A 25,384-nucleotide genomic window follows, 5' to 3' on the forward strand; every position below is an offset into this window, starting at 1 on the left:
TATACATATGTGTATATAAAGGATCCTATCCATTCATATTATTGTCCCAATTGAAAGAATAGTTTCTGTCATCATTGGGGAATTTTGAGCATGATTGGATGAAGGGGTTAAATGGAAAGAGAATGGTCTTTATAAGGACTTATTTTAAACTTTAACCATTAAGACAAAAGTCCGCGTATTTAGCAGCCTATTCAAACACCGGTATTAGTTAAAACAAGAAGTGATTAGGTCACAGGAAACAAAAATCTAGGATCTGGGGAGACGAAGTAACTTAAACGGATTGAAAAAGGTCCCTGTGCAGAGTCCCCCTAATCCTTCAAGACAGAACTGAAATTAACTGCATGATAAATCATTCAACTATTTTCAAGTCATCTAGACTGACATCCCAATTAAACCACCGTGACGTATTTGTGCCCAATTTCACTGCTGAAAATATTCAAAATGACCGCTGGCATGTATTTGGCAATTTGGGGTACTCCGCCACTCGGGTGGCAGATGATACATTTTCCTAATTCGTCAGGCAATGCCTCTGCAGAAACGACCTTAACAGCTATTTTGTGTGTGATAAGATTCTTAGAAAGCAGGCAAGAGTATGGGGATGATGATTCCAGATGTCCCTCAGGACAAACAGGTACTGATTAATTTCTAAATCAAATGCCAGTGGCATCTGAAAAGCTCAGACACGTGTGTGTGTGACGTATCTACTGCTCAGAAACCCTTGAAAATCAGTGTGCATATCGGCAGCTATGTCAGAGGCAACAGAAGTACAACTGTGGCACATGAAATTGAATGGGGCAAAGCCAAGTGTGCGCCTAGAAAATTTTAGACGCGACCCAATAAAAGGGCATTAAAATCACATAGATTAAGCAACGCATGTCACAGCTTCCTGCCCGTGCTAATACTTTTGTCCCCAGAGCTCCTGGAAGGAAGCAGTAATTACCACACACAGGTGTGTGTTAGCAAGCATTTTCTTTCTTCATTAGATGAATTTAGGGTAGCCTGGAACTGGAAACAAAAGAGACACTTTGGAAAGAATTTCTAGGCAAGCTGTATTTCACTGATTTCAAAGTGACATGTTTGTGTCCTGTTAACACAGATACTTGTAAGCTTATGGTTTTTGTTTTCACAGGCTATCGTTTACAGTTGGGTTCTAGAACGATGATTACTTTCTTGACGTGTTTCCTCAAAGGGCTCCAATAACAATGCGATCTCTTCTTTAAAAGTTCCACTCCAAATCGAAAGACCCGGCCTCTGTGTGGCAAAGCTCTCTGCTCAAGGATTTTAAACGCCAGGCTCGCGGGTCTGCATTTCATTAAATTCACAAATTCTTGAAGCGGCAAATGGCAAGGAAATCTGAAACGGCAGCCGTGCAGGAAGCTACATCATCTTGATTTACGCAGAAAGGCCTCAGGAGCTACACATGTAGCTCAGTGGCTGGGCTGTCAGTGTCATCTACAATGCAACAAGTGACTGTCTACAGCTGGAAAAAGCATTTTCATCTTCCAGTTTCTCCCAGTCCCCCCCCCCCCCCAACCCAAGCTGCTAAACTGTTCTCAATTAGATACACTTTAAAACCAGAGTTCTGGTTTTACTTGCTTAAACCACCTGAACACTTACATAATCACACTGCGAATGACATTTCTGGCAAGATAAGAAAAACTCCTAAAAAGTGAAGCGACTAACGTGATGTGATGTGATGTAGCTTGAGCTCATTAGCAACAAAAGACATTCCCGTTTGCTCAAAACCACACCGTGCATCTGGCCTGCCTCCCTGCCCGCATGCTTACCCCAGGAATGATGTGCTTGGTCTGAGGCGACATGAGGCGTCGGTCAAGCATGCCAGCCCAGTTCTGAGTGGGCCCAGCTCTCCAGAGAGCAAGAATGTGCTTCACCGGGGCAAGAACTCAGGAAAAAAGCTCAAGGCAGCCAAGTCTTGCTTTGCTGACCAGCATATCCACTGCTCTCCTTTTCCCTGCTGGCTGGAGGTGTGCGGCCTTGGCCAGCCAGTGTGACTTTCTCAAGTTCTTCAGATTAGAACAGTTCTCTCTGTTCTGGAACCACTTAGGCACCGCAGACAAGCTCATCAAAGTCAATTAACCAACGCCAGGGGGAGGGTCCTTTTCTACTTCCAGTTACGTCAGCTGGCTTGCAAGAGCAAAGCCTGCAAACTTGTGAAAGCCAAGTAGCATTTCATCAATGTCAAATGCATGCCCACGGGCGGCACTAGGATACTTTCTTTACTATAGAACAACAGATTGCACAACTGGACGGGCTGTTGGCATTCAAGAAAACTACTAGACTGAAAACTGTTTGGACCAAAAGTGAGAACATTCTTTTACTCACATCCAGTGAAGAAATATTTCCTCTTTCGCATACAAGAAAAGTGAGATCTTTCTTTTGTGGTCACCTTTCACATTCCCCATGTACAAGAGAATTACATTTTTTTTTTCCACACAGCCAAATCTCACTGGGATAAATTTAATTTTATTTAAATTGAAAACGCCTTTCATCAAAAGACAAGTTTAAAGAATGGAACAATAACCACAACACCCTAAGACCATGTCGGCAAAGCATGTAACAAAGGACTACCATCCAGAGGAGAGAAAGAACTCCTCAAAGCCCATAAACGGAAGACCCACAATATAAAAGAAAAAGGAAAAGAAAAATCAATAAATAAACCACAGAAGAGAAAATCCTAGTGGCCAACACACATGAAAAAATGCTTGACTTCACTACGAGTCAAGAATACAAACGAAAATCACAATTCACCATTTCACACCCACTGGAGTAGAAACATTTAAGATATCTGAAACACACCAGGTCTTGGTGAGGGATCAAGCAGGGCATACATGGGCAAACTACGGCCTGAGGGCCAAATCCAGCCAGCTACCCGTTTCGCATAACCTGCAAGTTAAGAATACGTTTTGCATTTTAAAATCAGCATGGAGCCTGATGTGGGGCTTGAACTCACAAACTATGAGATCATCACCTGAGCAGAAGTCAGACGCTCAACCAACTGAGCCACCCAGGTGCCTCTATATTCTACTTTTTTTTTTTAATTTTTAAAAAAATGTTTGTTTATTTTTTAGAGATAGAGCATGAGTGGGGGAGGGGCAGAGACAGAGGGAGACACAGAATCTGAAGCAAGCTCCAGGCTCTGAGCTGTCAGCACAGAGCCTGATGTGGGGCTCGAACTCACGGAGTGTGAGATCATGACCTGAGCTGAAGTTGGACGCTCAACCGACTGAGCCACTCAGGTGCCCCTTTTTTAATTTAATTTGATTTGATTTGATTTTTTTTAATGAGGTTGTACCTCCACTATTGGCCATTCTGTTATTTTCTATGTATTTTTTGTAAGTCTGAAAAATTCCTAAGTGCGTTATTTATTCATAATAAAGAAATAATTTTATAATTAGAAAAAATAGCAAAAAGGATGGTACAAAAATGTCAAACCATTATACAGACATTAAAATATTTATAGGACACTTTCATTATATAACAAAAAATATGATATATGAGAATAAGTAAAAGAAAAAAAGTAGCCTACCAATTTTTTTTTCATAATAATGACTCCACTGTTACAAATATTTAGAGAAAAACTTGTAAGGAACATGAAGTCTATTTATAGTGGTTGCATCTGGGTAGTGGTTTGAGGGTAGATTCTTTTCCTCTCCTAAAAAATTTAGTATTTTTCAAACTTTTTACAATGGGCTTATATTATTTTTTGACCCCCCCAAAAGTTTTAGGTGTGTAACAGGCAATCAAGGATTATCTAATTTTCTAGGGAAATTAGAAACCTTTGTTTAACGCACTATTTACTTTGGATTAGAATATTTTATATACTTGTGAGGGTAGCTATTAACTTTTAGAAAGCTATTAAAAACGCCAATGAATTTGACCAGCAGAAACAAATTTGTCTAGTAAAAATGCTAATGATTTCCATTTTGTAGAAAAGATAACCCTCAAAATGATTGTTTTATTGCCCTGTAGAGAGGTAACCAGTTCTGTATCTAATTTAACAATCTTAGCCCCCTATCTTCCTTTCAGCGACTGTAAATACTTAGGTCGCTTCCATAATCTTTTACACTGGTTTTACCATCCTGTCAGTTTCCGTGATGAATTTAAAAACCTGTGACACAAATTCATCGTACCTTTATTTCAGGTAAGTGTTCTGAATAGTTTGAAAAAGTAAACTTGGACATGAGTTTTCAATTTAAAATGCTTCGGACAATGACATGTTTGATTGTTAGCCTCCCAAGTCTAGCCCATATTAATATATAATGCCACCAAAAGATACTTACAATGGAAAAATGCCAATCACTGATGTTGGTTTCAGGTAAGCAAAAAACAACAGGGGGTTGAAAGAAAGAGCAAGGGCACCCAGGTGGTGATTTTTTGGCTCTTCATACATTTGGCAAGTTTTCAAGTTAAGTGTTTATAATTTAGGGAATGTCTAAAAGACAGAGTGTAGAATGAAATATTAAAAATAATATTTTCTGTCTTTTCTCGTTATAAAATAATTTCCCTGGATAACACATTTTGCTTGTTAAGTATTAGAAAATAAAAATCCCAGAACAAAACAAAACAGATAGCAACACTTGTCCTTGCCATCCCTCAGGTTCCTAATCTATGAAAAGGGGAGAAAACTTCACAAGAGAACTGTCAGGACTACACAAAACATCTAGTACCCATCTGGCAGATCAGAGATGCGAGATAAATGTGAGTTTTCTTTCCTATAACTGGGTGGTTCTCAGCTGGGAATGATTTGGCCCCGAGGGGACATTTAGCAATGTCTGGGGACATTTTTTATTGCCACACTGGGACGGGTGGGTGGTTTACTGGCATCCAGCGGGTAGAAGCCAAGGACGCTGCTACACATCCTATATTGCACAGGCCAGTCCCCCGCAACAAAGAATTTTCCAGCCCAACAGGTCAATAGTGCTGAGGCTGAGAAAGCCGAAGGTACCCTTTGTATATACTTTAAAGTATAACCTAAGATGACTGACTAAAATTCAAACCATACCTAGATCTCTTTCAGGTTGCCTCAAAGTGGGAGAGAGGATTGGAGAGGCAAAGGACAAGGACCAGAGAAGCTGACCACTGTGAATTGGGAACCCGGCCAAGTGCCTGGTTATTCTGTGATTTTCTACAGGAGAAGCCCACAGAGACCACTGGCTAGCTCAGTGTCGGATTTCAGAGGAAAAGACTGGAGGTTTCTGCTGTTCCCGCAGGCATTCACAGCACCAATCTTTTGCCTTAGCTTGTTTCCAGTTCCCTTCCTCCATACCCCGAGCTGCCCCCGAGTTGTCTTTGCTAAACTGTTAAAAAGGCTTAATGAAATTGACATCGGGCCCAGAGAACTCCTGGAGTGCTATTTCCATAACTCAAGAAGCATGCTCACCAATCTGCCAAGAGAAGGGTTCTCTTTACTGCTACATTCGTGCGCAGAATTGTTATTATCTGTCTGCAGAAACAGAAGGCCGGAAGGACAGCTTCCGTAGTACTGGATCCTCAAGCGGAGGCAACTTTCCCATTTGTTGTTTTCAACTTTAAAACACCAGCAAGACTTTTTTGGATGGGGAGGTGGTGGCCAAAGTAGAAGTAGGTTATGTTGCCAGGAGACAAAAAAAAAAAAAAAAAAAAAGGCAAGATTTGGGAATCAACGTATTTCGAGTGGCCACTCCAGACTTCAAAGGCCAGACTGTTTATCTAACTGGCAAGGGTTGTGAAAAAATTCCCTTGACCACACCCCAGTTGAGAGCTCCTGCCATCAGTAGTGTCGTCTTTGATTACAAAAGGCCATGATATGTGTACAAATACAGATAATTATGGCGTGCATTAGCCAGACAGTGAATCATAATAGCAAAACAAAACTCTAACGTGTGGGTACACGCTAAACCTCACATGTGTTTTTGGTAAATAACAGCTAAACACATTGTTTTCCTCAAGACATAAAAATAAGAAACAGTTCCAAATGCCATAGAAAAAGCAAACAACAAAACAAAATGAAAACAGTCGCATCTATGATTGAGTTTTCTTTCCACCCGACTAATATGTTGTCACTAAAAAATCTTGTTATGACACGTGACAACAAAATCCAACAAATTCCTACTGGTCATTGATTCGGATGACCTATGAGGAAAAGCAAAGCAGCTTTTTCCCCACAGCTGTACTATTTAACCCAAAGAGCTGTACTGTTAAATCTCTTTCCTTATATTTTATTCCCGTAAATAGTCTATTATCAACTGTGCCCCTAATTCATTGAGCTGTAGGTGAGGGGAGAATCTTCATTTAAATCGGAGCCACTCTGATGAAGCTCCCCTCCTTTAATTTCATAAAGAATCTAGCAGTGGATGGAACTCAGCTAGCTTTTTGCCCTTCCTGCCTCCTTGATAAAAGAGCTGCCATACATATACATATACATATACATATACATATACATATACATATACGTATATATATATACATATACATATACATATACATATACATATACATATACATATACATATACGTGTATATATATATATACATATACATATACATATACATATACATATACATATACGTATATGTATATATATATATATGATTTTTAATTTTACCATTAGTTAAGAACTTGCATGGGCCAAACAACTTTGTATTTGAAACAACATGCTAATTTCAAGCACATCACAGCTGACCAATTACACGAGCTGAAAGGGACGCTTCTCTACTGTTTGCTTTCCCTCATTATTGGCTAAGATCTACTTGAAAATATCCCTGAGTACTGTTATTAATAAAGAGCCACATAATTTTATCTACATCAAAGCTGCTTCTTCAGACTATGCTAGGAAAAATAAAAGGAGGAGAGGGTGTTTGGGGGTGGGGGTGGGGAGAGACACTTTGACCGGTTTATCCCTCCCATGGATCTGTTCTATTGTAAATCTGACTTCAAAAAATATAGTTTAGAATTTTTTGGTACTTGCAACCTGCATTTAACGTAATAAAACTCTCTTTCTTTATCATTCAATGTCTTTCTAGAGTTATCTATAAGAAAAACTGCTAATTTCTTTCTATGGTAGTTGAATGAACCAACATAATTTAATGTGTTATGCATAATGTTTCAGTATGACCCTTTCAAACGATTGCCACTGGATTCTGCAGTACGAGGTATGTGCTGGGGACTAAGGAGGTGAGTACTGGGTTTTGCACTGTGTTTTTGAGATACCCCAACACACACATATCCCATTTCAGAACTCTCTTCTCCCAGCCCTTCTCTATCCTGCCATCTGAAGGATTTTCCTCCTCAAATCTTCACTTCTCACCTGAATCAAGGGAATAATTATTCCCTACTCTTGGATTCCCCACTCCCAATTTCTGTGAGGTGTTCCTAAATATTCCAGGCCTTTGAGTTCCAGGCTCTTACATGTAGCACCAACTGGACACCTGCCCGTGGATTTCCAGTAGGATTCTTGAGTTCACCCGTCTCCAAAGAACTCCTGATTGTTCTCCCCAGCACCCAAGTCTTGCACACTGCAGCGAATAGAACCTCTACCCTCCTGTGACTAGACTAAAAAACTCACTGGCAAGTCCTGTCCACTCTAGCCAACCTGCCACCTCTCTCGTGACCTGCTTACCAATAGCCCCTGACTCATGTCATGGCTGCTGTCCCATCTCCACAGATTGCCAAAGTTGGCTTTTTAAAGCATGAATTCACTTCAATCGCTCTGCCGCTTAAAACCTTCTAATAGTTTCTCACTGCAGCTGTAAATGCACGGTGCGTAGGGCTGGTGAGAACTGGCTCCCGGCCACATCTCTGACCTCATATCCCCTCAATCTGCCTGTGGGTGCCATGCTGAAGCCACACTGGCCTTCCCTACGTCCCCAGACTGTGTCAGGGGTCTGTATTTGTTCTTCCATCCGCTTGGAATGCTTTCCCCATGGACACTCACATGGCTGCCTCCTTCTTACATCATTCAGTGAAACTCATCGCTTCAAAGAAGACCTGACCTCTAGGACCAAGGTGAAACTACTCTCCATCACATGACCCTGTTTGGTTTTCTCTATAGGTTGTAGCAACAGTCGAAGGTACCCAAAGTATGGATGTGTGTATATCATATTTGCCTTCCCAATAGAGTGAATACAGAACAGATGGCTTGTCCATCCTGCTAGTTTCAGCTTAAATGTTACCACCAGGAACGTGCTCTCTCGGAGTACGGTCTGGTCCACAATCGAGTCAAACCTAGAAGTACATTCAGTAAAGAAGAAAGTGCACTAGACTCAGAGATAGTAGAACTGAGTTAGTTCCAACCCTGTTGCCATTAACTAACTCGTTAAGTTACTGGACACGCCCGGAGCCTCAGAAGCTTCCGATATAAAGAGAGGTCGTTGAACTAGTCACTCTAAAGAGAGGCTAATGACTTGGTGCTCCTACTAGAAGTTCTAAAATTGCTATTCCAATAAACACGCTGGAGGAAAATGACTTTATACAGTCGTCTCAATCAGTCAGAGCTTCCAGGTATAATCTCTAGGAGATCCACAATTAATTCAGGTTAGAAAGGTCAGTCATAACAACTGGCACTTGCTGGCTGAACCGAATTTTCACTTAACTCGTATTCGAAAAAGCTTGTTGACTCGGTGGGTTCTGGAAGGAGCCTAGCTGACAGCCTGCTGCATTTACAAGCTGATCGATCATACAATCTACACCTAAGTCAAGTCTGCCAAACATTTTAAGGATTAAATAATGAATGTGGTTTTTATGACTGCTCTGTGTTATCTGTAAAATCCCAACGTTAGGCAGGTGCAATTGACATACAAAACCGCAAGATACCTCAAGTGTGCATCACGGTGGTCTGACATATATGTATACGTTGTGAAAGGATGCTTCCTATCCAGTTCAGTCAACACATTCATGGCCCCATGTGGTGGTATCTTGTTGTAGCGTGTGTGGGAACATTTAGTGTTGTCAGCCGTAGTCACTCTGTTGTATGTTAGATGCTCAAAGCTTACTCATGGTGTAGCTGAAAGTCTGCACCCTTTTACTATCCTCTCCCTATTTCCCCCACCTCCTAGCGCTAGCAATCATAAGTTTTAAAAAAAAATTTTAATGTTCATTTTTGACAGAGAGAGCGAGCGAGAGCATGAGCGGGGAAGGGGCAGAGAGAGAGAGAGGAAGACCCAGAATCCGAAGCAGGCTCCAGGCTCTGAGCTGGCAGCAAAGAGCCCGACGCGGGGCTCGAACTCACATACTGAGAGATCGTGACCTGAGCCAAAGTCGGACGCTCAACCGACTGAGCCACTCAGGTGCCCTGCAGCCATAAGTTTTAAAACCAGGAATTTATAAATTCAGTACAATAGAATAAAATAAGTAAAGAAAATAGATTTTAATTTTTTTAACATTTATTTATTTTTGAGAGACAGAGAGACAGAGTGTGAGTGGGGGAGGGGCAGAGACAGAGAAGGAGACACAATATGAAACAGTCTCCAGGCTCTGAGCTGTCAGCACAGAGCCTGATGCGGGGCTTGAACCCACAAACTATGAGATCATGACCTGAGCCGAAGTCGGACGCTCAACCAACTGAGCCACCCAGGCACCCAGAAAATAGATTTTAAAAATAGATCTAGGGGGAAACAATGAATTAGGGATAAAGGAACTACAGAAACACAGAAGGCTAAAAATAAGATCATGAACAGGGCACCTGGGTGGCTCAGTTAAGCGTCCCACTTCGGCTCAGGTCATGATCTCCTGGTTTGTGAGTTTGAGCCCCACATTGGGCTCATTGCTGTCAGTGCAGAGCCTGTTTCAGATCCTCTGTCCCCTTCTCTGTGCCCCTCCCCTGCTTGTGCTCGCACATACGTGCTCTCTCTCTCCTCATAAACAAATAAATAAATAAAAATATGATCATGAGCTAAAATGTAATTGTTCTTATCATGTGATTTCATTTTACTAATTCCTCCAATGAGGTAGCGAAATTAATCCTAGTTTTCTAGATGTAAATTTAGTGTAAATTATAAAAATGTAAACATTTACTCCCTAGTTTTTACTGTAAACACTGACACATTTTTAAAGCTTCCATCTCCCTGACACCATTATTTTTATTACAGGATGATTTAGAAGTAGCAACCCTGAGGAAAAAAATATATTCACAACCACATTTTTTTAATGTTTATTTATTTTTGAGAGAGAGAGAGAGAGAGAGAGAGAGAGAGAGAGAGAGAGAGATACAGAGCAGAAGCAAGGGAGGGACAGAGAGAGAGGGAGAGAGAATCCGAAGCAGGATTCTGAGCTGTCAGCACAGAGCCTGGTGTGGGGCTCTAACCCACGAACCGCGAGATCATGACCTGAGCTGAAGTCAGATGCTTAACCGACTGAGCCACCCAGGCGCCCCGAGAGGCCCCAGTTTTTGATCATGAGCACTATGATAAGCAGAACTCCTTAAGCGTGTGTGTAGATCAACTACCTAACTGAACCTTACGTGTAAGTATACGCAAGTATAATGTGGTTAATGTGTGAATTGTGACGCATATGACACATAAGTGGTTAAATCAGGTAAACACCGCCACTGCCTTGAAACCAGTCTTGCTGCAATGTGCAATCACTGGGGAGATTTAAGCTTTACCGATGCCTGAATTGTACCCCCTGAGATTCCGACATAATTGGTCTGGGACGCAGCTTGGGCATGAAGAGTTTTCAAAGCTCCCCAGATGATTCTAATGTGCAGCGAAGATAGAAAACTATTGCAGTAGGGCCATGTAGATTCTTGTCTTTTCTCCTCGGGTTTCATCATTGCTCACGATTTAGTCTTTGAGCCTTGAATTCTTGTGGCTCTTGAATGAATACCATGAAAAGTAGCCCTTGAAGTTGCCATGAAACACCCTGTGTCTGGGTACCTTGGATCCTTCCAGAACTGGCTGCAGAGTCTAACCTCTCCACAGGCAGCTCTTTATCGTATCCAGTCCTAACTTTCTATCTGCTTCCAGAATTTGGTACTTCTGACATGTCCGCAGTTCCCATTCTGCCTTCGGTCAGGCGTTTGATACAAGTTCCCTTTGCCCCAAAGTCTGACACCAGCCCTGCTGGTCCCCACTCAGTCCTGGCTCCAGGAGCCCTTGCGTGCTGAACCCTGCCCATTCATGAGAGGAAGTCAGTCAGCTAGTCTTAAACTTCTGCCCTTCGTCGAGTACAGGCATGAACGTGGTCATTAAAAACACTGCTGGTGCAACTTAGTATTTCCAGATGTGCATATTTCCACAAGACAGCATTTAAGTACATCTGATACTTTTGGAGGCTGAAGAAATGCATCAAAAGAGAATTATGTTGTTTTTGTTATGAACACGTAATGAATACACTTATAAAAAAACATGTTCTTCATATCATAGGCATGTTCTTTTGTGGTCACTTGTCTTGGACCCTGAAGTCCACAGGTGCTTTGGACTAACATAAGAACATATTTCAAGGCTTTCTCTAAAAACAGAATGAACAAATCAGGAATGTTCTAACATATCATTTTTTACTATCACGGAACTTTGACTTATTAGTGCTCATGGAAGGGTTGTCCAAGGAAATGCTTTTAAAAAAGCCATTACTTCCTACTTTCTGAATTAACTCGAAGCACTAATAAAAATTTGAAGCACATCCCCTGGTGAGAGGAGTAAACCGCCATATTCCAAAGGAAAATGAGGACGCCTTCAAGTAAAACTTCCTCCAAGTGAGCTGTGCTTATTAAGATCAAATGTGAGGGGCGCCTGGGTGGCTCAGTCGGTTGGGCGGCCGACTTCAGCTCAGGTCACGATCTCACGGTCCATGAGTTCGAGCCCGGCGTCAGGCTCTGTGCTGATGGCTCAGAGCCTGGAGCCTGCTTCCGATTCTGTGTCTCCCTCTCTCTCTGCCTCTCCCCCGTTCATGCTCTGTCTCTCTCTGTCTCAAAAAAAAAAAAAAAAAAAAAAAAAAAATGTTAAAAATAAAAAAGATCAAATGCGATCTTATTTATTTTCAATTCTTAATCTAATGCAGTCAGAGGGCACAGCAGTACCGATGAGGAGTCTGACGGAGGAGGAGCTGGCTGTCTCTCTTCCTCCCATCTGCTCCTTTCCCCTGGACGCTAACACCACGAATCTTCCACTCTTGGCTTTTCTTGCATAAACTACCAAGAAAGAGCAGAGTTGGGTCAACATCCAATTACACTTTGGATGACCAAGATTCAGCACAGTCACCGTGGAACATGATTTGGAATTCAAAGCTCTGTTTACTTGGGGAATAAGGCTTTACATTACTAATTACTTGTGTTGGATTTCCACATTTAACTTGAGGGAGCCTTGATGAGGAAATCACGTTTCGCTCATTCCTAAAGTAGCATTCAGTCCATTTTTTTTCTTTTGATCTACTGATTGTGTTTTCTTTCCATGGCGGTATACTTGGATTAATTGCAATTTCTCCTACCTTCTGTTATTCATTTGTCTTGACAACAGAAGGCACAAGAGACTAGGCACAGGAGTTAAGACAGTAGGAATCAGCGTCCCGAAGAACTAGGCTAGAGTCTTCAGCTTAATAGCTATGTGATCCAGGGCACGTGACTTTCCTCCTGCAAAAACACTCTGGACTGGCCACATAACCCGTAGGGTGTGGCACAGGATGGAAATGTGACACCCTTTGTCCAAAGTTATTAAAAATTTCAAGATGGCACTGGCAGAGCATTAACCCAAAGTTAGGGCCTTTCTAAGCACAGGTCACTGTATCGCTGTGACTATCGTCACGCCTGGGGACACTAACTGTACATCTTCCATGGGGCGAATGTGAGGACTATGCGAGATAACATACGGGAAGTGCTTAGCCTTGTGTCTGGCGCACATTAAGGTCCCAACAAACACAAACTATTTTTAAAGCATAATTTCTGTTGCTCATTCTATGTTACTCACTTCCCGACTGGTTTATTTCTCCTCGAATATTTCTACCATCCATTCATTATTTTTTGAATAATTTTTTAAATGTGTATTTATTCATTTATTTTGAGAGAGAGCAAGCAGGGGGAGGGACAGAGAGAGAGAGCAGACAGAGAATCCCAAGCAGGTTCCGAGCTGTCAGCCCAGAGCTGATGCAGGGCTCGATCTCATGAACTGTGAGATCGTGACCTGAGCCGAAATCAAGAGTGGGATGCTTCACCGACTGAGCTGCCCAGGCCCTCCTCCATTCATTATTTGTGATGGCAATGATAGCAAAATTTCTGCTGTGGGATGAGCCCCACCTGCAACTCCCTGGGCTGACTTCCACCCATATTTTAAGACCCAATTCAAGCTTCTCTTTCTTTCAGAAGCCTTCCCTGATCTTCTCAGGGGGGGAGAGCCTCCCTTTGTGGTCCATTGCATAGTCCTCTGTCACGGTACCAATCACTCTGTTTATGCAAAGAGTTACCTAATATCCCTCTCTTCCTCTAAGTCTATAGCACTTCATAAGCAATAGCTGTATGCACTCGTCTTAGAATCACTGTGGTCTAATACACAGATGGCGTCTAATTAATACTTGGTGCATGAATAAATGAATGACCTATTAATTCTTCAAAAGCAAAAGTGATTAGCCAAGATTCATTTGCCTTCCTTGCTGTTACCTTCACTCCTATGCTCAGTAAGATGTTTAAAATAGTATTTTTCTCTATTTTAGTATATGGTATATTGCGTATTCCCTACATTGTACCATTGTGCATAATGTTCTATCTGTTGTATATCAGCAGGTTATTAATGGCATATGTCATTTTCTACAAATGACTTTTTTTTTAAATTTTTTTTTTTTAACGTTTATTTATTTTTGAGACAGAGCATGAACGGGGGAGGGTCAGAGAGAGAGGGAGACACAGAATCTGAAACAGGCTCCAGGCTCTGAGCAGTCAGCACAGAGCCCGACGCGGGGCTCGAACTCACATACCGAGAGATCGTGACCTGAGCCGAAGTCGGACGCTTAACCGACTGAGCCACCCAGGCGCCCCTACAAATGACTTTAAGACTGAGATAACTAGTTTATATTGTTTCATTTTGATACGTTCGAAGAACTGCAATCACATTCTTACTTCTTAAAACGTACCTGAAAGAAATTCACTACTAATATTTCCGGATAGGAGAATAAAAGGATAGGAACATCTACTAGGAACAGGTCACGTCCTAGGCTTCTGTTCTCCAGTTCACTGTAGTGACCAAACGTAACTCTACCTTTTCATTAGGACATTCCTAGTAAGTGATTTTTCTGGTATTAAAACCCATTCCTTTAAGTGCGCAAAAATAACACAGGTGCATGATGATGTAAGTGATCTCTGATTCCATGTATTCCTTCATTAAATATATGGAACCCAAGGGCACCTTCTCTTGATGAGTCAGGTTCATAATTACTGCACTATAATTCTATTAGTCCTCAAAAACTAGAAGCATCCCAAATGTTCATCAACAGTAGAGAGGACACAGAAATTATGATAGAGTCTCTACAATGGATTATACAAACAAACATCAAAGACCAATCCTAGAAACATAATATTTAGGGGGGAAAAAAAGCAAGCCTCCAAAGCATATCTACATAGTTTCATAACGCAAAACTAGGCAAAACGACTCTATAGAGAATAGGGATGTGTATGGGAGTGAAAAGATAAACTGTTGCAAAAATCAAGTTTATCACCATCAAAGTTAAGAAGGCAGGCTAGTGGTGACTTCTAGGCAGGGGTGGTGAGAAGAAGGGATAAGGAGGCAGAGAGATGTTTCTGGGGGCTGCTGGGAAATGTTCTATTCTTTTAGACATTTTTTGGAGGGGTTCTATGGGAGTTTGCTCGCCATCATTTGCTTAACTATAGAAAAGGTGGTGGTTTTGGGTTGCAATTTTCTATATGCATTTGGTTTCTAAAACTGTTTTTTCATCTTAAAAGATATTCGTAGGTGTTTGCAGGCAGAGAGTAAAACTTTTATATTTAATGCATTTGTGAACGCTGTGCATATAAAAACATCAAAAGTCTATTAATGTAAAATGACTTACAGAGCTCTGGTATCTAATGCAAAAATAAGACGTTTTGGGAATTTATTCCTTTAATGTCATTTTGACACTTTGTCATCTACTTTGAGCTTTAGGCTCACAAATACAGTAATTGTTTCTTTCACATTCATTCAAATCAGAAATTAATATAACGAACATAAAATACCACCCTATTTTCTTTTGTAAAATTTTTTTATTTTTCCCACTTTATCTGGAAGAAATGAAATCGTGTAGTTAGACATATTTCATAGCCCTCAAAGTCATGACTTCTTTTTTTTATTTTAGAGAGTGAGCAAGTGTGGGAGAGGGACAGAGGGGGAGAGAGAAAATTAAGCAGGCTCCAGGCTCAGTGTGGAGCCCGACCCGGGGCTTAATCCCCTGACCCTGAGATCATGACCTGAGTCGAGACCAAGAGTCGGATGCTCAACTGACGGAGGCACCCAGGCACCCTCTCAAATCATTATTTCTAATCTCTTTATTTCATCTCCTCCAAGGTCATCTTGTAAAATTATAGAAATGTAGGATGTTTACATAAAGCAAGAAATTGTCATACATATATTTACAAAGGAAGCAAACAACAAAACACAGAGTCAGTGAACAGCAAAGACCCTTAATAATCAACAAATACTAACCATGAAATATCTGCTCACTGCCTGCTTATTCTAAGCCATGAGGTTTCATCGCTGAAAGATGAGTCACAGTATTTTCTGGGTGTCATCGAGCTCGTTGTAATGATTCCTGCCATCAGCGAAGCTCTCTTGGAAATCAGAGTTTAATACACCCGAGGGAGCTTTCTCATCCCAGGAGATTTCTCACTATTGACAACCCCCAACTCCTCCCAGAATTTACAAAGATGGGGCCAAGAGCAAGAGATAGCTTCATTCTGCAGGTTAGAACTCATAGGAAGTCATGGCTCCTGTGGCTGTGGACTATCTGGAGTACTGAGGCTATTAATACACACACACACACACACACACACACACACACACACACACACGGACGCACGCCTTCTGAATCACTGATTTGCTCTACGGGGAGCCCGTGGAAGAAGTGGGTTACATCCCCAAGGTACTGTGGTATTCCTAAAAGAACACAAAACGCTAAAACACATGCTGAAGCCATCTCTCGAAGTCTAGTTATATCGTCACATTCATATTCCAAGTTGATGGAAGAAATGAATGTGACTGGTTCTGTTGGGGGTACGGAGGGCTTTGAGAGCTTGCAGAGGCTCCAAATCAACTTCTCACTCAACTGAGAAAAACATCCCAGAGCTCAGCGGCTTTCTCTATGAAAGGCTGTTCTTGCTTTCCTAATTCCCTCTGTGTTGAAGAGACACATCTTCCTCCTGGCTTGCTCTTCAGGAATATTGCATTTTGTGGTATGTGAAGAGTTTACTAATAGTCTCCTTAGAAGGAAAAATGTGGACTTTCTGTTCCCCTTCAGCGCTGTCAACAGTAATTCTAACCACAAATCAAGTAAATTAAGTAAGGCAATGATTCTTTTAGTCAAACCCTTAGTTTCTTGGCTATGGTTGTTCTGCTTGTAATAAAATGACTTTTGGGGGCATTCCAAAATTTGCTCAAAATCAAACAAGGGTTGCTTGATACCTAAGTGCAAATCCACTAGAATATGCACTACCAAGTTTTTCAGCCCACGAGTAAATAAAAAATAGCCAATGGGGGCACCTGGGTGGCTCAGTCGGTTAAACGTCCGACTTCAGCTCAGGTCACGATCTCACGGTTCGTGGTTCGAGCCCTGCGTTGGGCTCTGTGCTGACAGCCTGGAGTCTGCTTCATTTTCTGTCTCCTTCTCTCTCTGCCCCTCCCCCCCTCTCAAAAATAAATAAACAAACAAACAAAAAAGTGCCCAAGAGGTAACTGAGGGCAATGGTGATAGACTGGGTCAGTTATTGAGGATGAATGTTTAGAAAGGTTAACTTACTTTTTTTTCCCATGGATATGAGAAGATGAACTGTGGAATTTCAATTGTCTAAATATGTTTTTACCTCTCTGCAAGTAATTTTTGAGACTTAAACAAAAAGGAAAAACAAGGGGGTGGGAACTCTATGATTTTTACTGATGTAACAATTTACTGAACAGCATAGTCAAGCATCTTTCTAGGTTTCTTATTCAAAATGAACAATATAATTAATATTCAAATTCATTAACAACAGAAATATTCCTTAGGGTTATTTTTTGAAAGGTTGGTCAATTAAACGGTTTTTTTCCCCTTTCTTCCAAATCCCAACTGTTAACGGCATTACACAATGGTATTATAACAACTCTCTCTTCCTTAAAGCTATTAACTACAACACTGGTGTTAGGATAATTATATAGAGTTTCCACGTGACGTAATTCAGTGTACGTTACGCTCAATCTCCATTCACTCAATATTCAATATTTACTGAATATAAAAAGCTAATAACACTCTGAGGTTACCATGTAGTCATTGGTATTTCACACTTCACGTCAACATATTTATTGATTGTCCAGAAGCCTCTAATAAATGGGATTCCTTTCCGCGAAAACCTGTAATATTTTTAATGGAGAGGAAGTAACTTTATCGTAAATAGATGGGCCTACCAGCCATTATTTTTGCAGCAAACCCCAAATGGAAAGAGCTCTTTGAAAATGATGAACGAGAAGACGACGATGTTGTGTATTACTGTGGGAACATACCATTTGTCTCAATGGAATACATCCGCAAGTCTCTTAAACGGCAAAAGTCAGGCTCACAAGAAGTGCTATCTTATGGGTTACGGGAAACATTCTTTCCCCTAATAGGTTGATTACTAATTTCAATAAGGCTTTGAATTTAATCTCAATTGCATTCCCATCTTTAGGCCCTGAGCTTGGGAGAAAAAGGAGGTGATGACATACTCTCTATGCTGCTGTTAGGGCAAAAGACGGAAAACTCCCGAGATAGGAACCGAGTTCGGAGAAGCAAAGACAAAAATAATTGAAAAAAAAAAACAAAAAAACAAAACCACAAATTGGTGTCACCATGAAACAGTGGTTCACCCTGACCAGGGGTGACTCTGCCTTCCCCAGAAGACATGTGCCAAGGTCTGGAGACAATTTTGGTTGTCACAGCTGCAGAGAGGTTGCTACTTACATCTGGTGGGTAGGGACCAAGGAGGCTGCTAAATCCCAGTACACAGGGCATCCCTCCACAACGAAGAATTATGCAGCCTAAAATGTTAACAATGCTGAGGTTGAGAAACTCGGCTACACAGGTAACTTATACTGGAATACTAGGTTAATAAAATACCAGTCAAAACAAAGGGAAGATAGGGGATACACAACACCAAACAGCTGAACGTGTGTGTAAAAGTTTCTCATTTACATATGAATATTTTCTATTGATAGTTATTTACTGGATGTAGCCATAATGAAAGATAATGGTTACTGAGCCCCTACTATGTGCCAGGCCTGGGCTATGCACTTTACTTGAACTATCCCAAGTTCACTATAACCAAGCACAGAAAAATGATCATTTATTGCATCGAGCATCCTCTAGAGGTCAGCAGTCACTTGCTCTGTCTCTCAGTCAGTAACTGTCACCGGCGTGACCTTGAACACCGTGACAAAAAAAAGTCAGTCCTGAGAGCTCTCTGGAGATCAGCTGGATATCCTCTGAATGTCCTCCAAGAGAGTTGCACAGTCCTAAGTGTTAGAAGATACATAAAAAAGTGGGCTGGGTTTACGAATTTTGTTTTTTTACAGTTAGGCAGAAAAGGGATTTACAAATCTTAAAAACTGAAGAACAATGAAGTACAACCCAGAGCACACAGTGGTGAAACCAAGAAGCGGAGGAGAACTTTGGACAGCCCCACCCCAACCCACACTCTCATCTCCCTAAATAAATATGTTCAAAGGACATTGATAAAGTGACCTTAGGAGGGCTAGGCCTGTCTCGTGGTATTGACAAGGATTCATTCAGAGTCTGGGCCAACATTTCTGGTCATTCTATAATCTTAACTGGCTGAGGAAGGAGAATATAAATTATTTCCTCGGAGGGGAAGCCTAGAAAAATTTAAAATTAATGTGTCTCAATGACTAAACGAATAGAATCAGCATTTTCATGCAAAGGAGACTTGAATGCTTTGTATTTTATGCACTTTTAACATTTAAGAGAATTTGGCAGGTGAGCTTTTTCATTTCAACTTAAAGTAGGTAACTGAATAATTGGTTTAGACTCGGGATTTTCAGTTGAAAACTTACTAAGTTTATGTGCCATATCGAATACTTAGGAGACTTTAAATTTTACCGGATTTATAATTATAATTTTAATTTATTTCATAAGGCTTATTTACTTGGAGAGTTTTTGTCAGATTACTTCCATGCTTAAAAAAAAGACAAGGAATATTAAATATATAAATGCATTTTAAAAGGTGTTGGGACTGAAAGAGGAAGAAAGCTTTAGGTAAACATACTGACATCCTCAAAAGCGTGGAAGGGGTTCTCGTGGGAGAAGAAAAGGTAGGTTTTCCCAGCGATGACCTAAAGTGCTCTGCCCCTAAGGGTTAAAGCCTTCCTAAATCAGGTGGATTTCGGGGTTCCTGCCTGGAGGTTCCCTGATGACACCACCCACAGAGAAGGCTAACTACCATCCCACCCTCTTTACCCACACGGAACCACAGCTCACTCTCCCAGACATGACAAGTCTATGGGAGAAGCAAGACTAAAATGTTAGAGGACACCCATGCCACCACCTATATGAACCAATGCAGGCACTCAGGCAAAAGTATGAATGAACAAATAGGGAAAACCATACATTTGAAAAATAAAGACAAAGAATAATCTAAAAGAGAAGATCCAAAGTTTCCTTGAAAGAACAGAAATAAAGCAAAGGAGCATAAGCAAATTAAAAAAAAAAAATCCAAAGTAGTATCTTCAGAAAGTCAAGAGATTATTGAATTTACAAAACAAGAAGGAGAAGCTTTGAAAAAGGAACAATGAGGCAATGAGAATGTTTTTGAAAATTAAAATATACTTGCCGGCCTAAAAATATTCAACGGCCAAGATAGTTAATAAAATGGAAGCATCTGAAGACCAAAGTGGAGGTATGTGAAACCAAAGGGAACAAATGAGGGACAATATAAGAGGTTAAGAAATATGCATTGCTCCTAGTGTTTCAACATTTATCTTATTTAGTAGAGAAAAATGTAAGAAACAGATTGACACTTTGGCCCAAAGTTAAATAGAATGATGGAGAAAAAGACTCACACCCAGACATGTCCTGATAAAAATGTGAAATCAAGGGATAAAGAAAAAACACAAAAAGCTCTAGAGAGAAACAGGCAAATTATCTACAAAAGAAAAGAATTAGTTTAATAGTGGGTTTCTCATCGGCAGCCCTGCATGATTGAAGAAAAACAACGAAAGGAAGTTCTGAGGGAACAATACATTTTGAAATCACAACTCCATGCCAAGATACATTATTATGTGTAATATACTAAAGAGATTTTCAATTTTTTAAATTTCTTTAAGAAAGAGAGTGTGTGCGTGAGTGGGGGAGAGGTAGAAAAAGAGAGAGAGATAGAATCTCAAGCAGGCTCTGCGCTGTCAGCAGAGAGCCCAATGCAGGGCTCAAACCCATGAACCGCAAGATCATGACCTGAGCCCCAATCAGGACTCAGACACTCAGCCAACTGAGCCACACAGGCGCCCCCAAAAGAAGAGATTTTTAAATGTGCATAATACACACACACACACACACACACACACACACACACACACACACACACACTTAATTACTAAGGCTTTTCTAGCAAAAACAAAAAATAACCCAAGAATAAGAACTTCATGGGATATCCACCACACTATTAGCCTAATAGAACTGAGAGGAAGCAGATGGAAACTTTAAAGAAAACACAAGAGAATCCATCAACTGGGACAGAATGAAGAGTCACCCTTGACTTCTAATGGCATTAGAGTCCACTTCCTTCCCCCTGGATCCAATATGTAAATGATGTCTCCATAATCATGATGTTGCAAATGCTATTTATTTTCATTTTTAATAATCATAGTATAGAATGAAGCCAAAGGTTTAATTCCAGTTTCGAAACAATATAACTGGCATAAATAAAATAGCTAATAAAAACTGGAAGTTAGGAGAGATGGGGGTAGTATCTTTCAAATTCTTCAGCTTTTCAAGTGTCTAAAGTTAGTAAATTACTAAATAGGGGATAAACTAATACTTAAATTTATACTCATAACCACCATATGAATTAAATTTTATAAACCCTCTTAACAGTGGTTTTCCCTGATGAATAAAATTGAGGGAGGGACTAGAAGGTAGAAGGAGACATTTACTTTTCATTTTTTAGCCTTTCATTCTATTTGGATATTTCAAATGCTTGCATTGTAGCCAGAATAAAAAAAAATGAGTAAGAAAAAAATATATAGTAAATGGACAGAAAAGTTGAGAGATAAAAACTTCTAGGGGCACCTGGGTGGCTCAGTATGACTTGGGCTCAGGTCATGATCTCGCAGTTTGTGAGTTCAAGCCCCGCGTCGGGCTCTGTGCTGACAACTTAGGGCCTGGAGCCTGCTTCGGATTCTGTGTCTCCCTCTCTCTCTCTCTGTCCCTCTCTCTTTTGTACTCTGTCTCTCTGTCTCCCTCTCTCTCTCTAAAAAATAAACATTAAAAAATTTTTTTAAACTTGTAGAAAAGAATTTTTCGATAACCTATGTATTTTATATACCTAACTTAAAAATTAAAAATTATTTTTTATTGCAAGTTCTTGGCTTAACAATTATAGTAAACCTAATTATTGCCATCAAAGTAGACTTTAGAGATGTTGTTTAAGAAATACAGAATCCAAACTTAACTGGCAAATTCCAGAATTTTAAAGACAGAGCTTTAAAACACATTCCTGAAAAGGCAACGGAAAATGAGAAAAGCTGAACTACTCAAAGTTGAGAGTAAACTATTTGAGAATAAAGCGAGTATGAAAAACTGTATAACCGAGTATCTACGAATAGGCTTGGAATTAGTAGCACTACCATCATTTGGAATAGTACCACACGGTGCATCAAATTCTCGTTTTCTGGACCGAGCGTTACTTTAGCAAGAGTGGCCTCTCTGACGACCCTTCAGAGAAATGCATTCCATGCCCTAACCTGTCATCATTCTTCTGCTCTTTCTGGCTTCATCTTTTTTCAACACCTGCCATCTCATATATTTATTTGTTGGTTGATTTTGTGCTTTCCCCACCTGCCAGTTTGATGGTGAGCTCCTGGACAGCCAGGACTTTGTTTATCATTGATTCCTCAGTAAGGATAGTAGGTGCTCAATAGTTATTAGTTGGATGAATAAAGTAAGTGTTCTTATAATATTTACTTCTTCATGTAACAACTGGTCTCAAAGATATCTTTAGGTTTTAATTGTTTTTTTGAAACTGGCAAATCTAATGTTGATTGTTAGATTTCTTTCCTACCTTGATTCTAACCATCTAATCCATCAGCCATTTATTATATGCATGTCTAAAACCACACGCCTGCCTCATTCTCACTGAACTCCTTATCAGGATAACCATTCCGAAACAAGTAGCAATTCATGGCTCAAATAAAATCAACATCTTCTTAAGGATCTATTACATTCAAGGTGTTGGGATGGATGGATGGATGAGGGCAGAAGCCTGTGGCCTTGGTCCAGAAATCCTGTCTCCCCTTTCTCGGGGAACACTTACTTTCTAGTCAAGTTCTGGTTTCAGTATGAAGATTCTTGGTAACTTCTGGAGATATTGTGACTCTGTCCTCTCTCTTTCTGGATATTCCTCTATTTTTCCCCTTTTCACAAAAATCCAAGCATAAATCTTACTTCTCCCTTGTACACATATAAAGCATAGATAACAGATTTGGTCCAGAAAGTTACCATCTGTTGTTTTTTTTTTTTTTTTTTTATTTGGGGAACGTGTCAGACAACAGTTCTACCTGTATTTCAATACTGAAAATGTTAGGTTTTGCAAAAAAAAAAAAAAAAAAAAAGGGTGGGGGTGACCATGAGGAAAAAAAAATCCGAACTTATCACTTGGAGGGTGTAACATTTTTTAAAAAGTAAATGCACTTCTGTAATGCTTCCGAACAGAAGTAAGGACCCGAGTCAGCGTATATTCAACTATTCCTCTGTTTAAAAATTACATCTTTGAAAGTGCTTCATTTTCCGGCTGACATCAGCAAATACACATCAGTGAGTTTATGACATCTTATACAAAAGGGACAACTCGTTCCCCCCAACAAGCTGTCAAGTAATGCACCTGACTCATTTTGCCAGGGGCTGAAGGTATCAAGCATACCTTCCGCCTTCGGTAACTTTGTTGGCTCCCGCACACCTGGTATTCTTACGGCTGTGTTTGGCAGGCGGACGCACAGCCAACTCACTATTCATTATGACCCCAAAAGCCAGATCGCACGAACTACTGCTAGTGACCTTGTGGGAAAACGGAAGGGTAGCCCAAGAAATCAGTCGATGCTTCCCTATAGCGTTGCGATTGTAAATTGTATTTGCCGTTTTATGATGATCTTTCGAGAAATACAAAAGTCTAAAATGTTGCTATATGTTGTTTAGTCCCAAACCAATCACGTTTTTTGGTTTTAGACGACTGAACAGTGAGAAACATACATGCTTCTGGCTAAAAAACTAATCAAACTTATTCTTTGTCTTCTGCAGGATAATAAACTTTTGAGTTAATTTTCTTTTGTTACAACTCGGGAATTTTTATCTTTTATATGTTTATCAAGTGACAAGCTTCTTTTAACGTTTATTTATTTCTGAGAGACACAAAGGGAGAGAGCATGAGCAGGGGAGGGGCAGAGAGAGAAGGAGACACAGAATCTGAAGCAGGCTCCAGGCTCTGGGCTGTGAGCACAGAGCCTATGTAGGGCTCAAACTTGTGAGCAACGAGATCATGACCTGAGCCAAAGTCAGACGCTTAACCAACTGAGCCACCCAGGTGCCCCAAGAGACAAGCTTCTTACTGACCCTTTCAAAGTATTCCCCATTCATTTCAGTCAGTGGCCTCACACCTTTTTAAGTCCATGACATCAAATCGCATGACCCCCTTCCCACCCCTGTTGCTATCTTTTAATTTATGCAACGTATTTATTGATTATACCTACTAAGAGCCATCACTGTGCTGGGAAATAGGTATTATGTTCAGTGGTGAACAAAAGAGATAAAATTTGATTTTTGGCTTCAATTTAATAGAGAGGGAAGAAAAGTATTAAGAATAAATAATTGGTACCTAACTGTAAATTATGATAAACGCCATGATGGAAGAGTGTCTATTTACCAACTTTTGAGATATTCCCCCCAGGCAGTTCAAACATTCTTTCACCTTGCGTGCCTTTCCTCTCTACTATATCTTCTTCCTTCACCCGGGACATTACATGCAAACTTCTGTCCTTCCCTTTAGGTCCCTGGCTCTCTCCGGATAGAGGGCTTTCACTTCCTCACTAGGAACTCACATGCGTAATTCTTACCTCTTCTGGTCTCTACCCCAAGTTGTTTTTGTTTTTGTTGTTGTTGTTGTTGTTTTAATTAATCTCTACACCCAATGTGGGGCTTGAACTCATGACCCAAAGATCAAGAGTCACATGCTCTACTAAGCCAGCCAGCCATGCTTCTGGCTAAAAAACTAATCAAACTTATTCTTTGTCTTCTGCAGGATAATAAACTTTTGAGTTAATTTTCTTTCGTTACAACTTGGGAATTTTTATCTTTTATATGTTTATCAAGTGACAAGCTTCTTTTAACGTTTATTTATTTCTGAGAGACACAGAGAGAGCATGAGCAGGGGAGGGGCAGAGAGAGAAGGAGACACAGAATCTGAAGCAGGCTCCAAATTGGATATTGCCCCAATTGGATACTGGGAATCTGAAGCAGCCCCAAATTGTTTTAACTAAGGGACTTCAAATCCTGAAACTCTTCTGATCATAATCTTATTATTTTCACCTTGTTGGCTACTTTTCTTACAATAAACCCGCAATTAGCCTTTCCCATGACCTTGAGTCCTTTAATACCTCTGTGCTATCTTTGGGCTACTGACCTCCTGCAATCACTTGCTTCTCTCTCTGACCTGCTTCCCAAGGTCCGACGTGTCCACAGTACAATCTCGAGCAACCTGCCAGTCCTCACTCCCTATCTTCAGTGTCTGCCTACTACTTTTAAAGAAAATGTTAGTCATTTTCTCCAGGGTTACTGCGAATTGCTGGAGATTCTCAATACATATCACTTGACCCAATTTCATCATGACTCTTAACGATGCTTACAATTATTTCATAATAGACCTTTCTCCTTCTTCCTCCCAACTCAGCCTGCCCTTCTCATTTTCCAAGTACCTCACCTCTACTGTCAACTACACAAGATGTCAACTAAAATGTCAATTCTCTCTCT

At 40.5% G+C, this 25,384-nt stretch overlaps 1 protein-coding gene across 9 annotated transcripts in view; it reads right to left on the bottom strand.

Annotated features, from left to right (window-relative positions):
* CACNB2 (calcium voltage-gated channel auxiliary subunit beta 2) overlaps positions 1-25,384 on the bottom strand; it is a 386,015-nt gene that overhangs the window by 194,002 nt on the left and 166,629 nt on the right. The window contains exon 1 of one of the 9 annotated variants that reach the window (XM_019460634.2): positions 1,788-2,081. The exons of the other annotated variants lie outside the window; for them this stretch is intronic. Coding sequence (XP_019316179.1) covers positions 1,788-1,838 — 51 coding nt within the window. The 5' untranslated portion in view covers positions 1,839-2,081. Of the gene's footprint in view, positions 1-1,787; positions 2,082-25,384 lie in introns of those variants that run through there. 9 annotated transcript variants of the gene reach the window in all.

Source organism: Panthera pardus, unplaced genomic scaffold, assembly GCF_024362965.1.
Source record: "Panthera pardus isolate Hobbes unplaced genomic scaffold, ASM2436296v1 HiC_scaffold_6, whole genome shotgun sequence".
NCBI lineage: Eukaryota > Metazoa > Chordata > Mammalia > Carnivora > Felidae > Panthera > Panthera pardus.